Below are 16,554 nucleotides of genomic sequence, written 5' to 3' on the forward strand. Positions count from 1 at the left end.
GCCCCTCCCGGCCCCCCCAGAGCACCAGCAGCCATTTCATCTCCACCACCAAGTAGGCGCAAAAAATGGCAGAAATGGAGAAAGAAGGGAGACCTCCCGAAAATAAAAGGAGCAGGAAGCCGGCTCACCCGGTGAAGCGGGAGATCAACGAGGAGATGAAGGTAGGTGCCTGTGATGGAGAAGGGAGCGGGGGTCCTCCCCCGCCCCCCCGCCTCCCTGCGTGGAAATGAAATAAGAAAGGCTCTCTTGTCATTTTTTTTTTTTGTAGGATGCACTGAATGTGTCTCAACTCCGCCTCCTGGGCTGAAAACAGAGACGAATTCACAGGCTGCAAATCCTGTTCATTGACCAGCTTTTATTTATTTATTTAAAAAAAAAAAACAGAACAAAACAAAAACTAAACAACTCTCCCTCGCTGGGCTTTTAAGCTCTTTGAGTGCCAGTGATGAGCCTTTTTTTTTTTTTCTTTTTTCTTTACCTTCTGTAGCCATGCCTTCAGGTAGCCGGGAAGCCCTAAAGTTAGGAAAGAAAGGGACGTCTTTTTAAACACTGTTATTTCTCTCCTTTTTCAGTAGCCAGCTGCAACTGTGTAATTAAATTGTCAAAGTGAAATGTTACGGTCTGAGCCGCGCATCGTTCTCGCACTTCAGCGCGGAGACCCCTTTTTCCCTCCTCCCCTTCCCCTCCTCCTCTTCATCACGGCGGCGGCGGGGTTGCCGAAAGGAAAGGCGGCTGTCCGAGGGCTGCTTTTGATGCAAGTGTATTTATGGTGCGGAGGGCTGGCCTGCCCCATAGGAACCGCAGCCAGTCCAGCTGTGCGCTGGAGGTAGCCACTCCAGATGTTAGAATGGCTGCGATCGCGCAAAAACGTTATCTCGGGACTTCTTTTGTCGTTGGGTCGCTGTTCCAGGCTTGACCGTTCCTATTTTTTGCGCCTGTTTTCCATGTCTGTTCCATGTCTGTTTGTTTTATGTCTCTAATTCCCCAAAGTTGGGAACAAGGTACTGGGAGACTCAGCTCAACTTGTTGTTGTTTAATGCACAGATGAAGTGACTAAAACGGCATAGTCTGGTTGTAAGATAAAGCTGCTGACATTTAATTTGAATATGTCATTTATTAAAGGGCTGATTGTAAGTGGAGGGCTGCCTAGAAAATGCCACACATTTGCATAGTATGTATACTGTATAGGCGAGTATATAAATATGCGTGATGCCTGGTGAAAATATCTCTGCTTTCCGGAGCATTGATCTCCCCAGGTAAAATTAAACGGGAACGCGCACGTCCCCTCCCCTCTCCCCTCTTTTGCACACCACTGATTTCGGTTAGATGCCCTTTCCTGCCTAAGGCAGGCTGTTCTTGCTCCTGCTGCCTGCGCAGCGAACGTGTACACAGCTCTGCGTGCACATCAGCTGGAAACGTGGACAGGAGTAGTACTGGGGGAGCGAACAAAATAACGTGTCGGTGCGTCTCTTTGGAAACAAACCGTACGAGTTTCAAGTCCCGAGGAGAGGCATTATTCTTTGCAAGATATATGAGACATCCTATTTTCGGAGAGGGCTCTGTGCAGGCACCGAAGAGTCATTGCTCGTTGTAATCCCACATAGTTCTGAGGACTGCAGAGGTCTGTAGTGTAGGGCATTGGCCCCTCAGAGCATCGCCTAATGCGATCTGTATGGATTGCAGCTTTTAAGTTTCATAGGTTCTAGAATTACAAATTAGCTAATTTTAATCAAAACATGTGAAATGTTATCCTGGCTGGATATAAAGGCTGACTGTGCTGGATCCTCTGGGTTTGTTTTGTTTACTTTGGCTGCAGGCACACTCAGCGGTTTGGGAGATAGTTGTTCTTCTACAGTATAACAGATGTTTGTCTGAAAGGGTGAGGAAGAAACAAAAACAACATTGTGTGAAGGAGAAAAATTACACAATTTTAAGCTAATGCTTTGGTATTAAGCACTGGCGTTAACCTTCGTGCAGAGTTTCTCTGTTTTGATCATGGGTAGCTGCTTAAGGTTAGAAACCTCAAGATTTCAGCCGACTTGAAAATTAAAGGCGGGTAGAAACGGCATTTTGGCCCGAAGTGATTTCTGGTCGAGAGTGAGGTAGCTGGTGGCAGAACCTTTCGCAAAACGCAGGCCACCTTTCAGTGTAAACTACGATAGATATATGCTGTGCATTTTTAGTAGGACGGTTGGCTACTATCATCTAAGAAGGGGCAAGGTGAGGGGTGGGGGGAGAAAAAAAATGGTTTGAGTTTTTGACTGGTTGAGAAAGTTAAGAATCCTGTGGCGATGACTTACTCTTTTTCTTCCCTGATGAATTAAGATGCCTAGTTGTTCTTCATAAACCTGAGGAAAACGATAATGTAACAAATCGGTTACACTCCGCAAAAGGTTTGGGGGGCAGGGAGGGAGGGAGGGAGGGAGCACAATGTGCCCTTGTGTGGGTTCGTATCTGTGATGTTCAAACAGGCTGGCTGTTCCCCTTCGTCTGAACTGCTTTCATCTGGACCAGCGTAAAATAAGCTCGGGTAAGTAATCACGGCAGAGCAGAAAGAAAGGAATGTATACAGCAATAGACAGCCTAAGCTGTAAAAACTGTAACCCGAGCATCGGCAGCGGATCAGATATCAAGGCTTTAAGGTAGGGGAAATGAAAGAGATGAAGGGGAGGAAAAGACGAGAGAGGGAATGGAAAAGTCAGCTTGGAAAGTGAAGGAGAAGTAGGAGGGCCCCCTCAGGGAAATTTGACTCAGGGATTAGGGAATTTTATCATGGTGTACAGTGACCTACTCAGGTTTCAGCCCACGTTGGATCGGATTGCCTCCCTCTGCTAGCAGAAAGAAAAAGGACTGGTGTATATGTGATTTTTTTTTATCCCCCCCCCCTTCAGATAATAAAAAGGCCATTGGTACAAGTGTCTATTTTAAGTACAGCAAATGCGGGGCACTGTGAATGGGCAACGAAATTACCTCATCACAGAGACTCCCTTCAAGATTTGCTGCTCGATACAGCCAGATACGTGCCGGAGAAGGATCACAACACCTAGCTGCTTGGCTTGGCATCTTCCAACAGTAGTGTCACCACTCAGTTTTAACAGGACTGGATGGGTATTCAGGTTGCTTGCTTTTTCCTTATGCCAGCTATTAAGTTACAGTTTTTGTTACCGCTAACCTAATGTACACCATGGTTATAACAAATTTTAATTTGATACAATGTTGTGTGCAAAAAGTACATGGCTCTGCGCAGTTTTCTGATATTACATTTCCATGAAAAATACATTCAGGAGGAACTGTTTTGTTTCGCTGTGACCTTCACAGCCTCTCTTTTCTGGTTATTTTTTGCTTTTGTCCTTCTCCCTCCTTCAGATGATACTTTCCATTTTTTTCTTCCAGAGGTAGCATTGTTCACCTTGTGCTTTGGAAGAAAAGCAGATCGTTATTCCGAAATCCAGTTCAGTGCCATTTCTTGCTCAGTGGTGAATAACAGAACACCTAATAGATCCAAAGCTATCGTAATTGGGGAACGCAGTACTATTTTAAGACCAAAAATTTTTTTTTTTCTTTTTTACAGTTTTAATTGATGAAAGCGCTCGCCAAGGCGCGGTGATGGCTGCCCCATCCATCCTTGCTCAGCTTATTTCCGTTTGCCGTCCCGCTGCCAGGCAGCGGTGCCGCTCAGGAGGAGGAGCAAGGTGCTCCGCAACCTTGTGGAATGAAGTTGCATCCAGTGCTGGATTCCACTGGAAGTTCTCCTGAACAGACAAGGCAACGTGCCTCTGTCAATTGAAAGGCGAGCAATTAATCTGTGCCGTGATTTCACAGGGCTGCTCCGTGTGCACAAGGAGTTTACCATCTATAAATATTCTCAAGAACTAATTTGTATCTAAAATTGGGCTTCGTTCCTCATGCCTAGAGCTTAAGACAGCCCCATCTGTTGTAGTTCAGTAGTAACCCCATCAGAAGATCTTTCAGTTTAGTGTTTTAATATTCCCCGTTTGGCATTTAAAAGTGCTCCTGTCAGAAGGAGGAAAGCAGTGAAGCAGGCGTAGCAGCACTGCGCCTGGAGCCAGCCAGATCGCTCGGAGTGCTCAGAAGATTCCAAGGAAACTCCTCCCTTTTCTCCTGAAAAGCAAGAAAAAAAAGTCTTTGGGAAAGTGGAAAAGCAGACAGACTTTATCAGTTGTACTATTTCAGGAGACCGAGGTGGAGGGATTTTTTTCTTTTTTTTTTTTTCTTTTTTTTTTTCTCAGAGTCTGCGTGGAAGGAGTTTTGTGGGATGGCTGCAAAAGGGAGTTGTGTTGTCTGCGCAGGGAGCCTCACATGCCTGTGCACCGCAGAAATAATGCTTCCCCAAACAAAGCGGGTATTACAGAACCAAACGTGTACGTGGGAGGACAAAGGAAATCAAAGCATTGAGAAATTTTCCTTTCTGATAGCATAAAGGTCTAACCATAAAATTCAATATGGCGACAACATAAATAAGCAAAGAAACTGAGGGCTGGTAAAAAAAAAATTAAAAAAAATTCTGAGTTCGTATTGTGACTATAGAAACATTTTTATTTCCTTGGTGCAGTGAAAGTGTAAAGTGAATTTGTGGGGCTCTGCACCGAGCGGGTTATGCAGTCAAGGAAATGGAATGGAGCCACTGTGCTTCCTCCCAGATCTGAAATAAACATTCAGCAGTAAAACCTAGAAGAAAATGAGTCTGACAGACTCATTCTCCCCTGCGTTTCCTGCCTCCGTGTTTGCCAGGCCTCGTTCGGTGAAGCCAGGCCTTGCCCCCTGTGAATAAGGTTCGTAGAGAAGGAAAGGCAAGAGGTCTGAGATGGAAAGAGAAGCATGGCTTAGCTTCAGAATGTATGTATTGGTGAAGATTTTGGAAAATGATGCATTGCGATGTAAAAAAAATCAAGCTGTAGGTGTATTGTTACCCTGAAAGAAATCCTAAAGCGGGAACAAATGTGATTATATTTTTACTGCCTCGCGTGTAAGTCAGTCTCAGAAAGGAGAGAAACCACAGTCTGGCGAGTCAACACGCTCTTCTTCATCCTTCCCGTGAATAGGAAGCAAATTCAAGTCAAAACACCAACTAGCGTAATAGTGAGTTAGTTATCCTGGCTCTTCCAGGAGGGAGGCTACTGCCGTAGTGCAAGAAGAGAGAAATCATACAGTTAAAACATGCAAATTACACATTGCCCGCAGCGGTGATAAGTGGTTTGGGACTTAGCAGGGGGCAAAAAAAGGAATTGCCGTCTGTTAGGAAGGGAGGGCTTTGGCGGTGGCGTGTGACGGGGGCCACCGGAGCGTTTTTGGGCCGGTTTCTTTGGCAGGGGTGAACTGGTTGTGCTGCAGCCACAGCGGATGCCCTGGCAGTCGGGCGGCTGCGACGGTGTGCCGCCAGCTAGAGGAGCGCGGGAGATTCGCCTCCGGTGGGATGTGAACCGACTGCCTGGGTGCGCTGGCAGCTGGAGAGGTTTTCGGTGCGTGCAGCCCAGCCTCGGGAGCCTGGCTGCCTGGGATTTGCTCTGGGCTCAAGGGTCCCAGCTTAGCAGTGCGATTGCTTGACTTGGGATTTCACTGATGGTGGGCAAGGTTTCCCGTGGTGCGCTGGTCTTTGACGTCATCCCAGCCCTCTGGCAGGGCTGTGGGGTTGGGGTGGCAGCCTCCATCCTGCAGACCCTTCACATCCTTTTGGGGAATGACTCTGAAAGTAGGCATGGACTAGCTCAGTGCCTCTGCTGTCCTGATCCTGCAGCAGCTTGGAATTGCAGCCCCTTGCACATCTCTATCCGGTCATCCACACTCATCTTCACATTTCCTTCTCCCTGAGCTTTGGCAGGTCCATCATCTCTCAGTTTAGCTAAGTCCTGTCTAGCCTGCTTCATCACTGCTGCTTCTGCTCTCCTGCTCCAACCTTGGGTCCCACATTCTCGCTTTTCTCAAGCACCATGGTTACAATCATCACTCTTCCTTTCACTAAGCCTTTGAAGCTTGTACATCTTTCAGTGAGGATCTGCTCTGCATGTACAGGTTGTGTATTAACTGGCCCGCTTCCTTTCTTTAACTTCATCAAGAAGTGGGCTTTTTTGCCTCTTCTCTCCACTCCCACATTCACACAGACAAAAATTTCTCATCTCATCTCATCATTTATGTTTGGACTATTGCCACCACACTGGTTTTTACAAATCCCATCTTGTTACTGTGTCTTGAATCCATGTAGATTGGGCCTACCACTGAAACGGGAGAAGGGAGAATACATGGAAACAATGAAATAATAGTGGTCAGCTTCAGGGCAGCGGCTTCAGGAAGGACATGACCTCTGTGACCATCATCTCAACTGACAGGATCTTGGACATCGCTGCAAATGGCTATTGTAGTCAGGAGTCTGAGGGAAGGTGATGTCGTAGTTCTCTGGCTGCCCATCTGTGTGAGAGTTAGTGTGGAAGAAAACATTTCTCAGCTTTGACTACCAGCTTGCTAAGGATGGGGTTATCCTCTTGGTTTGCTGTGTATACAGTGCTGTGTAATGAAGCCCTGGCTGTTAGCCACTGAGAGAATAGTATTAAGAGTGATCAGCATCATTGTAATAGGTAAGATAAATTATGAAGGAGAACGGCTTAATTGTGTGTTTTTTTTTTTTTTTAATCCAAGCATCCTTGTTGAGAAACCATGGTGTTAAAAAGGTGCTTACTTTTGTTACTGCTAATGTGCAACTTCATTGTACTCTCACTGGGTTTAGTAGGAAAGACCCCAGTGATTATTATTTTTTTTTTAAAGAGTCAAGTCTCTATGACAGGTAATTTCAAAATCAAATGTATTTTTTGTCATTGTGAGTGTTCATTTTTGTGCATCACTCATCGTGGGTAGTAAAAATAAGGCTTGAAAGGTGCTTAAACTTTGTGCTTTTACAAACCCAACCATCATGTTGACTAGATTTTGAAGAGACTTACACATGTATGAATTTTCAGGAAAAAATGAACATATATATAGCCCTACTTACATATTCCTTGACAAGTAATTAGAAATTACTCGTTGCCTGAGTTGATCAACAATGCAAATAAAACACAAAGCATCCACAAGAGGCAAATTTAGAGCTACTCAATTAATTTGGTTGCATGGGGTTTAAGTCAGCAAGACTTTGTCAATTGGTCTCTACCTTGCTAGATTAGTCTCTAGGGCTGCGTCTCCACAGTTGAAATTTAGCAAAGCAAGGGAAGCTGGCAGAGCTTGCCTTCGGGCCTCCATGGACCCCTTCAAGTCATTCTGGGTGGTCTCACACCCCGACTCCAGGACATTTCGTTGTTGGATTCCCATGGGTTAGAGCCAGGGTTAGTGCATTGGGACGTTCAGCGCTTGAGAGAGCAGCTTTCTAAAAAGCTGAAAAACAAACAAACAAACAAAAACTTTAGAAAAATGTCCCATTTTTATTAGCATTTAAAACACTTAGAACACTGCATCATTCGAATGAGAATTTAAATATATATTTTAGAAATTAGTGTAGGTGTTGGCCACATTACACCGCGTTCCACTCATCGCTGCAAACTGTAGTAGTGACATAGTTCAGACGTAACGGGCTGTCGCACTTACAACGTTGGCACTAGAGGCAGAGGTGGAATGATGCAAAGTTTTGCGTCGGCTCGGGGCTGCACAGGACAGCCACGGGGTTGAGAATTCCAGCAGGAGGTCAAGTGAAGATGAGAGAGGGAAAAACCAAAAAGAAACTGGTGCTCCAGGGGGTCTGCTGTGCATTTTTGTTTTAGCTTTTCTGTTCCTGAAACGTGTGTTTGTAGCGCAATTGCACAGATGATACTCCTGGAAGAGTACAAATTGCTTGTGTTTATTGCCTATGGCTGCTTTACGGCCCTCCTTGAGTGACAGGAACACCTATGCAATCTGGTGTGATGAATGAGCCAGGAGCAGCGCGGGGCTCTGACGTTCTGGGGCAGAGTGCCTGCTGCAGCTTTGAATTCGGAAGCAGTTATCATCTGATTAATTTTATTTATTTATTTAAACGACTGGAGAGTTGCTGTGTGCTATCGTAAAAATTAAGCTAGAGCAGTTACTAGCGAAAATCTAGCAACCTGCAAATTTGACACGTACCAGTTGTTTTGAATTGGTGTCGTGTTCTCCCTATTCCTTTGCTGGTAGGCAGGGTCCCGGGAGACGGCGCTTATCGGGAACATTATTTGAGATGTCAAGATCCAATGAAGTTTGGAATTTGTTGTAAAAGAGTGATTATAAAAAAGTGTGGAGACCAAATAGAAAGGCTTTGTGTGTGGCTTTTTCGTTTCATTTTGTAGTTGTCGTACTACTTTAAACTGATCTTTGCCATAGCAATAATTCATTAGTGGGTTTCCTTTGGTAGTTTCCTAAATCCGTAAGCTGTAGACCTCCGTGGCACTACTTGGTTTCAGAAAGCTTTGTTGCCTGGCTGCAGATTCCTTAACTTACTCCACTAAATCTCCTGGCCCAGTAATGAGCATTTTCTACGAGAAATATTTTTGCCATGTGACCTAGAGGATGTGTTTTTAATAGAATTTCAGAGTTATGACAGTCATGTTCCATATTTTGCATTTCCATACAAACATAAAGTGTAACCACACAGCTGCTTGGAAATGGGTTTGAAAATAAATATGGCAAAACTGAGAAAGGTTTTCTTAAACAATATAAGAGGTGTTTGTATGAAATGTTAGGGTAAAATGCTTTCAATGGTGAAGAGTTTTTAAGTGGCTTGACTATGTAAGGGCTTATAACTGAGGAAAAACGTCTTCGCTGTGATTTTATTTGATTTGGTTCATGGGCACCTCAAGGAACTGTAATTGTGTCAGTGACCTGCTCCAGTTGAAAAGGCTTTAGTGCAGTAAGATTGATTATCTGCTGGTTGAAAAAACTCCTAGTTTTCTGTTATTCTCTTGCTGCAGTCTTAAATGTTTTTATGGCAACACAGACAAGTTTGTGTGACGAATGTATGTTAAAATATTTCTGACATTGGATGCCAGAGCAAAAGTCATAAATAACTCTCCTTTTCATTTTCTTTAAATTACAGACGTATGAGTCTCTGTCATAATTACATGTGCCAGTTGGAGATTTAAATGCATTACACTTTATGCACTTGACTTATGAAACGAACATCCGTCTTTGAGGAGGTGGGCCAAACCTGACACTTCCTCGTGTAGCACAGATACGGTTCGATTTATGCAGTCCTCCCTTCCTTCCAAATGGTTATTGATTACATAAATAAGTAGGCAATTTTTCTCTTTCAGAACTTTGCAGAGAACACTATGAATGAGCTCCTTGGCTGGTATGGTTATGATAAGGTTGAATTGAAAGATGGAGAAGATATTGAATTCAGGAACTACTCGGCAGACGGGGAAAGCCGCCAGCACATTTCTGTTCTCAAAGGTAATGAGACTTAATGTTTCTGTGTTCATGCAAAGGAGGATTAATATCTCAACCTGTCTGAATTGGCGTGGACTGGGAAGCACATCCTGCTGCCTGCTTCGTGGTTGGTTTAAATAAAAATGTCAGACAGTGCCTTTTATTACGAGGAAGCCAATAGCGTATGAGGAAAACCACTTAAGAAAATTGCCGTTAGTAGGCACTTGCTAACATATCTTCACAAATAATAGTTTTTGTGAGTCAGTTGAAAGTCATGTACCTGTGGTACCAATGAACTGCTCACAACTGGATGAAACAGGCAGCGCTTTCTTAGCAGTGTGGCTTTAAGGAACACTTTTGCTTTCAAAACTAAGGTTTTTTGACCTACGGCTTTTTAAAACGCTGAAAGATTTTGAGCTGGAATATTCACAACGCGTGTGGGAATAAGCATGAACATTCTCAAAAGGCTCCTCGGGGATGTTTGTACTATACCGTCTTCTGCAAGTGCCGTAGAAGTTCTCCGGGGTGGAATTTGTTTGGGACAGTGCTGGATCTTCGCGTGCTGTAGTAGGAGGTGATGCAAAACGTGAAGGATAGGGTCCCGGCTGTTTGTTCAGCCCTTCGCTCGCTCCCCGCTGGCTCCTCAGCCACAGCAGATGGGTAGGGGCCTTGTGGTCAGAGCGAGGAGAAGAGCAGGAAACGGCTGCGTCTTGACTTAGCCAAGAAGGGTTGCTCAGAGGTGAGGTAAAGAGAGGAAACTGCAGCAGCTTTTACGCTTGGGACTGCTGCGTTTCACCGTGCGTGTCACCAGCAGCGCTTGGGTTGTCCTGACGGCTGGACGCAGCGCTGCGTTCAGCGAGCGGCGCGGTGGGTGCTGGTGCCGGCTCTGACGGAGAGATGGCTAGGGGAAAGGTGGCAAGCTTAGAGGTAAGGCGAAACGTTCTAGTTGTGATAAAATGGAATGTTTGCAACTCGTTAGTTCTACAATGACACCGGTGATCAATATGTATTTTTAATTGAAAACGCAATGTCATTAAGCCACCTTTGAAGAAACTTGTTCCTGTGTAGTAATATGATTTGTTTATTTATGTTTTAATAAACAGATCTTTTATTTGAATTATTTGTGGCTGCAGCCTATGCCTGATGAAATTTATGACATACCTTTTTCATAGACTCATGTTACAAATCATATGTTTTATGTACCAAAGAAAGATGTTGAATACCTGTGCCAGCTAGAAATTTTTGGTGTATGCAGCCTGTGGGAGGGGAAAAAAGTGTATTTCTTTTTCTGAGAGATGGGAGGAGAAAGAATAGTAAGAATTAAGCGCTGTCCCATAGCTAGTTGAGGGCATTAGAGAAACTCCTACAAATAAGAATCCTGAGGTGATTTGGGGTTAAAGAATTAGAATAATAACTGTCATCATTTCATGCTGTAATTTCAATATTTTGTTCCTTCCTTTAAATCCTTTCCATTTGTACTACTCATCGTATTGTTGATAGAGAATTAGGAATTCTTTTATTTTTCAGTTTGTGCTTCTTGCATCGGTGAAGTCACAGGACACTGAGTGTGATCACCATGCAAACAGTAAAAGTGAAGGTATCATTGATTAAATCAGGCATACTCAGGATATGTATGACAAAATAATCACACCTCTAAAAAAAAAAAGAAAGCATAGTTGTCTTTAGCGTGAGTTTGATTTAAAAAAAGGGAACATTTCTGAGGAATACTGAAAAGTATCAGTTTTTTGAAAGGGAAAATATCTGCAGGGGTTTGTGCACTCTTCTTGTATTAGGGTAAGTAGTTTAATGAACAGATTGGTGAAAGTATGTAGGGGCATTTAAGAAATATATTTGTCATACTGTACAATGTGTGCTTTGTGTTTTACAGAAAATTCTTTGCCAAAACCAAAATTACCTGAGGACAGTGTTATTTCACCGTACAATATAAACCCAAGCTACCCAGGGCTTGCCACAGGAAATGGACTTTCAGACTCACCAGCAGGGTCAAAGGATCACGGGAATGTACCTATTATTGTCCCATTAATTCCACCACCTTTCATAAAGCCACCAGCAGGTAAATCCTAATGAACATTTTAAAATAGCTACTGTCATGACGCGTGTACTGAGATTGCTAGATCATGACGTCTTTGTAAGAGGGCTGATTTCAAAGTCCTTAAAAACCGGTCACAGGGAACTTTAAAATAGAGTGGGAGAGTAACTCTATTTGTTAATATTAGTGAAAAACTTCTGCAAACGCAATGACAACAGACTTGTGCTGCTTGTGACACTCTGCGTGCTGGATTGTACTCTCAGCACTTCAACAACATTTGCTTTTAGAAAAAAAAAGATTTTGTTTTGATGAATAAAGCCTTTAAATAAATTAATGGAAGATGATTAAATTAAAAATAGTCTCAATGAAGTAAAAAAGTGAAAGAGACAAAGCCATCAAATCAATATCATGTCTTTACATCAGGTTAACAAGCTCATCCTGGGAAAACTGTCTCTTGATTCTCATTGAAATCCCTGACCGTTGTCTCTTGAGGGTTTAATATGATCTTGACTCTACCCAGGAGACTGTACTGAGATGTTTTACATTTTCATTATATTTTTATCAAGAGTGATTTTATAACATGCCATTCCTCAGAGTTTGTGTGAAAAATTATTTATTCCACACTGTGTGCTTCTTACCATAATCTGTGAAAGTAACTCTTACGGCTACACCAGGGTGATTAATTGCTATGTTATTGTTTACGGTGCGAAAATCGGTGAATTCGGATAGCAGCAGGCTCAGTCCTGCTTCTGCAGACATCTCTGGGTGTTGTTCTGGGTGCTCTTGGGTGACCGAGGCACCGAGGAGTACAGGGTGACCTGCAGGAGTGACCCGAGAATGGTAGCTGTCCACACGCAGGGAGGCAGCTTGGCTAAAGAGTCCCCACAGGGTGTGAGGACACTTCTGCAGAGGCAGGACAGCTTGTAGGATCAGGTCCCAGGTGTTAGCTGGTCACCTCCGCCCTTCGTTGCATTGACAAAAGGTAACTGTAAAACACTGATGGGTCCAACAAATTGTTTGCCTGTTGACAGTCATGTGAGAGACTACTGTTGCCCCTCCCAGATTACTTTTATGCCATTGAGTTTTATCTTTAAAGAAGTATATTAATATGCTATGAATAATTTTCAAATGTTACTCAATATGCATTCCCTGCCAAAGACTTTTCATCTATTTTATACGATATTTGCTAATTACCAAAGCTATTTGGGCCCATTCCTGCAGCCTTTATAGAGCTAAAGATCTCGGGCCATATGGGCTGGATCCTCAGCTGTTGTTGGTTTGGCCCTAAAGCTTTAATCAAGGGCTTGTGCTATCCCAAGCTATTTTCTCCTCCAATCTGAGTCATGAATGAATCCAGAATGCTGAATTTGTGGTACACGAACACAAGGCTATAACATGCATTGTGCAAACTGCCACAGTTGCTGGCTTTTTATGACATCAAACAAGCAGGAGGAGATGGAACTATGAAGTAGAAAAACAAATTACTGCAACAGTAGTTAAGGGGACACGGGGGAACCTTGGCCAAGTCAACTGCCTTCTGTTCTTTGCCTGTCTACCTACTGTGTGCGATCCCGTGTTCAAATGTACTGGTGAGGGTAATGTGCAGAGAAGGCTTTTCGTAGGTATTTTCCAACTTTAGGTTTTCAGTTCAATAATTCATAATGAATATTGTTTGTTTTACTCACATAGGGAATATGAACACGTAATCTCTGCCTCCCCTGACTTTATCCCATGATCAGTAATGAGCGCTAGATTACCATGACTTCTGAGCAGATGAGCATATTTATCTCACCTTTGTTTTAGAGAGCAAAGTTTGGGAGGACTGGAGGGGAGGAGAACCACAACCTTTGTGGGATTTGCAATAAGCATCGGTAGTAATTGTTTTGTTTTATCTTAGGGCGTAGGTGCCCTAGTTATGATCACCCCAAAGAGGCTGGCAAGAAACAACTGGTGAATACAAGTAGAAAAGGGAGTACAAAGGAGCCAGGAGAGCCAGCGTGCGAGGCAGTGGTCTTGGCACTGCACTTTGACACCGTTTTGTGGGCACTACATCAAAGCAGAAAACTTCAGAGTGATACAACGGCAGACAAGAGTAACTCTGGGGATGTTTTCTAGGAGCCCCTCACAAGCACAGGGGGCAACTTGGGAAACAGCACAAAGGTGCTGCTTTGAGTTGAGCAGGCACATGAAAAAGATTCACGTCATTCATAGCTGAAGCTAAAAGTCAACATTATCAACATGGGGGAGAGACAGGCTAAGACTGACCTGCCACAAGAACAGAAGCAGCTTACATTTGGTTGAGTTAATAAATGAAGGGGACAGGAGGGAGAGGCGGAAAGAGTCCAAGAGAAAACTTCAAAGCTGGGCAGAGAAAGGGAGCCCATTTTGAATGGCCATACATAGGACCATGTTACGTTACAGGCCAGAGGGAGAACCAGGTAGTGATGCACTGCAGTGATTGAGATGCTGAGAATCGGGATGAGTCCAGACTTGTGGATGGATGGGGAAAGTTTTTAGATACTGTACAGGAGAAAAATCTGCAAGATTTAAATATAGCTCCAAAGAGAGTGCCCACAGACAAAAATGATATCTAAATCATGAACCTGAAGGACAGGAAAGATGATGGTGCGGTCCACCGTTATTGAGCAAATAATATGGAGTGAGCACTCAGGGAGAAATTATTAAGACTTTAATTCTTGCCGTATTGATCTTGAACTGAAGGGTCTGCACCAGTAAAGAAGTGTCAGAGAGACAGGCTGAGGTATTCATTTGGACAGGAGAGCGATGGTCTGGAGAGGATATGCAGATCCAAGAAACGGTCACAATGAATTATTAGTTGAATAATTTTTGCAGATAAGATTCCAAACAGATAAGAGGGAGAAGAGCAAGAGCACGAGGGATGCACACAGAAGCCTGCAGGGAGAAACAGGAAGGATTCTCTGTCAGGTGCACTCATGTAGCAATTGCAGAGGCAGAAAAAGCACTGGGGGAAGACAGTCGGGAAGCCAAGGGAAACAGGATTTCCAGGGAGGCAGGTCTGGTTCTTGGTATCAGAAAGAGCTACCATCTCAAGAAGGAGGAATGAGTACTGATCCTGAATTATGTCTAGGAAGCAGTCACTGAAGATTTCAGCAGATTAGGTCTTCCTTGAGCATGCTGGAATACTTTGAACAGTGTCCTGTCTGCATTCATACTTTGAATGAACAGGCTGAAACCTTGATCAGTTAACAAAATTACCTTCTTTCCCTCATGTTTATTTTACAGTCAAGTGTTTTTTTTCCTTTGGAAAACCAAATAATTTTGAGCAGTTTGACAAAAATTTTATTTCCAAGCTGTTCAGCTGTTTTATTCAAATGAAATATTAGGTAAACATTTGCTTATACAATCCTGGAAAACATTAGACCGCTACCTGACCAAATATAAACAGCTCTGATAAAGGCACTCTCTCCTTGCTGTATCCCAAAATTACACCTGAAAAGGGCTGAGTTAAACACATGGGCCCTATGTGGTGCACTGACCGTCTACACACTCGGGTTATGGCACGTCAGTGGAGGATGCTAAACCCAGTCACGGGAAGCCTCCAGGAGAAGCACGCCAGTTACTCGCATACGGAGGCCATTTGCGAGGCCACTCCACTGACCTGCACCACCAGGCAGACAGACCACGCTTAGGCAGTGCCCAAATCAATCAGGGCTTTATCACTCAACATCAGCTGTCCAACCTGCATCTGGAAAGCAAATAAGAAGTCAGTGCAGCCTCCGGAGAGTTGGTGTAATAGTCTCCTTGTGGTTGATAGCCGTCCTTCTTGCCCAGCAGGCTGGTAGCTATGTTTAGTGCTGGGAGCAGATTCTGAGTGATCTTCAGGGTTAGTCTCGAGTACAACCTATTGCGACAAACTAATACTAAGATTAGTTCTGCTTGGTGTTAGAAGATTTTTATTTTCTGCGAAGCTACTTAAAGAAAGTGTATTTCTCAATTGAAAAATTGCATCGAAATAGCAAGGAGCAAAAAGGCAACAGCCAGGAATGATCTAGAAATAGAAATTCCACCACAGTTGTGCAGGGTATATGGCCACAGTATGTGGCATGCAAACATCCTAACTGTTACTGTGCAGCCCTTAGCGATAGAGTAAATCTGAGAGGGCACTTAGGGTGACTCTGCCCTTTCACTCAGGCAAGTTTGGACGGCTGTTGTTACATGGGAAGAAGGAAGGCTGAAATCAAGACTAGTCAAAGAAGAATGCAAAAAATTCTTTCAATGCAGGCGAGAACATGCTGCCTCCTTCCCCCGGCACCTGCTGGAGGCTATGGTGTCTCAGTTTCCCCGTGTTTTTAAGAGTGCTCTTTGGTTTATTTTATCTCGTGACCCCCATGGCAGTGCCTCGGTAGAGGAGGTACAACTACTGTTAGGTCTAGCCTTTGAGCATGGGCATCGGCAAAACTCTTCTCTTTCCTGCCTCCTTCTGCGTACAGGCGATGCACAGAGTATATCGGCCGCTCTAAGCACCCCGAACAAGAACCGGCTACCTACCGTGCTGCGCTGCGAGGGCAGGTCACTGTCGAGGGACGCAGTGGAAGGGGAGACAGAGGGGATGACCCAGTGCAGTTGACTGAGCTTTCCACAGGGGGAAAAAAAGTACAAGGGAAAAATAACGCTCCCTCCTAGGGTTTTCACAAGATAATAAGCACATTTGGGAAAGGAAGGGGGATTTAAATCCTCCAACCCCCAGTGCCTCTATATAACGTTTGATTCAGGGGTTTCCAAATGACAATGATTGGGGTTGTACTGAAAGTTATCAAGAACAAGGGAAAACGAAGGAGGAACGAGCTGGAGAAACTGTATCTGATGAGGCAAAATGTCTTTAAAGGAGGAGCAGAAGAATTTCCAGTACTGAGTACCTTGTAAGATAGGCCTGTGACCTAAGCTGGCAAGGAAATGTCATATTCGAATACTAAAACAAATAATTAGATATTTTACGGAAAGGAACATGTGATTTTCTGTGTTATAGCTTAACATAACTTTAGAAAAGTTTACAGGATATTTTTGCAAATAGAAGTGCACATGAGTAACTTGGTGCGTCAGCAGCGCTGATGCGCCACAACGTGTGGGATTAAGCAGAGTTGCTG

At 43.9% G+C, this 16,554-nt stretch overlaps 1 protein-coding gene across 1 annotated transcript; it reads left to right on the forward strand.

Moving 5' to 3' along the window:
- Position 1: 1 nt before the first annotated feature.
- Positions 2-16,037, forward strand: LOC104617151 (sine oculis-binding protein homolog). Its single transcript, XM_010282393.1, has 4 exons — positions 2-161; positions 9,264-9,402; positions 11,267-11,452; positions 15,901-16,037. Exons 1-4 carry the CDS (start codon positions 66-68, stop codon positions 16,035-16,037), a joined length of 558 nt encoding a protein of 185 aa, XP_010280695.1. The 5' UTR covers positions 2-65.
- Positions 16,038-16,554: the final 517 nt, after the last annotated feature.

This window comes from Phaethon lepturus, unplaced genomic scaffold, assembly GCF_000687285.1.
Source record: "Phaethon lepturus isolate BGI_N335 unplaced genomic scaffold, ASM68728v1 scaffold17772, whole genome shotgun sequence".
Classification (NCBI taxonomy): domain Eukaryota; kingdom Metazoa; phylum Chordata; class Aves; order Phaethontiformes; family Phaethontidae; genus Phaethon; species Phaethon lepturus.

Coding starts and splice junctions, on each gene's coding strand:
- LOC104617151 (XM_010282393.1), top strand. CDS start 66: ATGGCAGAAATGGAGAAAGAAGGGAGACCTCCCGAAAATAAAAGGAGC. Junction 162..9,263: donor AGATCAACGAGGAGATGAAG/GTAGGTGCCTGT, acceptor TTTCTCTTTCAG/AACTTTGCAGAGAACACTAT. Junction 9,403..11,266: donor GCACATTTCTGTTCTCAAAG/GTAATGAGACTT, acceptor TGTGTTTTACAG/AAAATTCTTTGCCAAAACCA.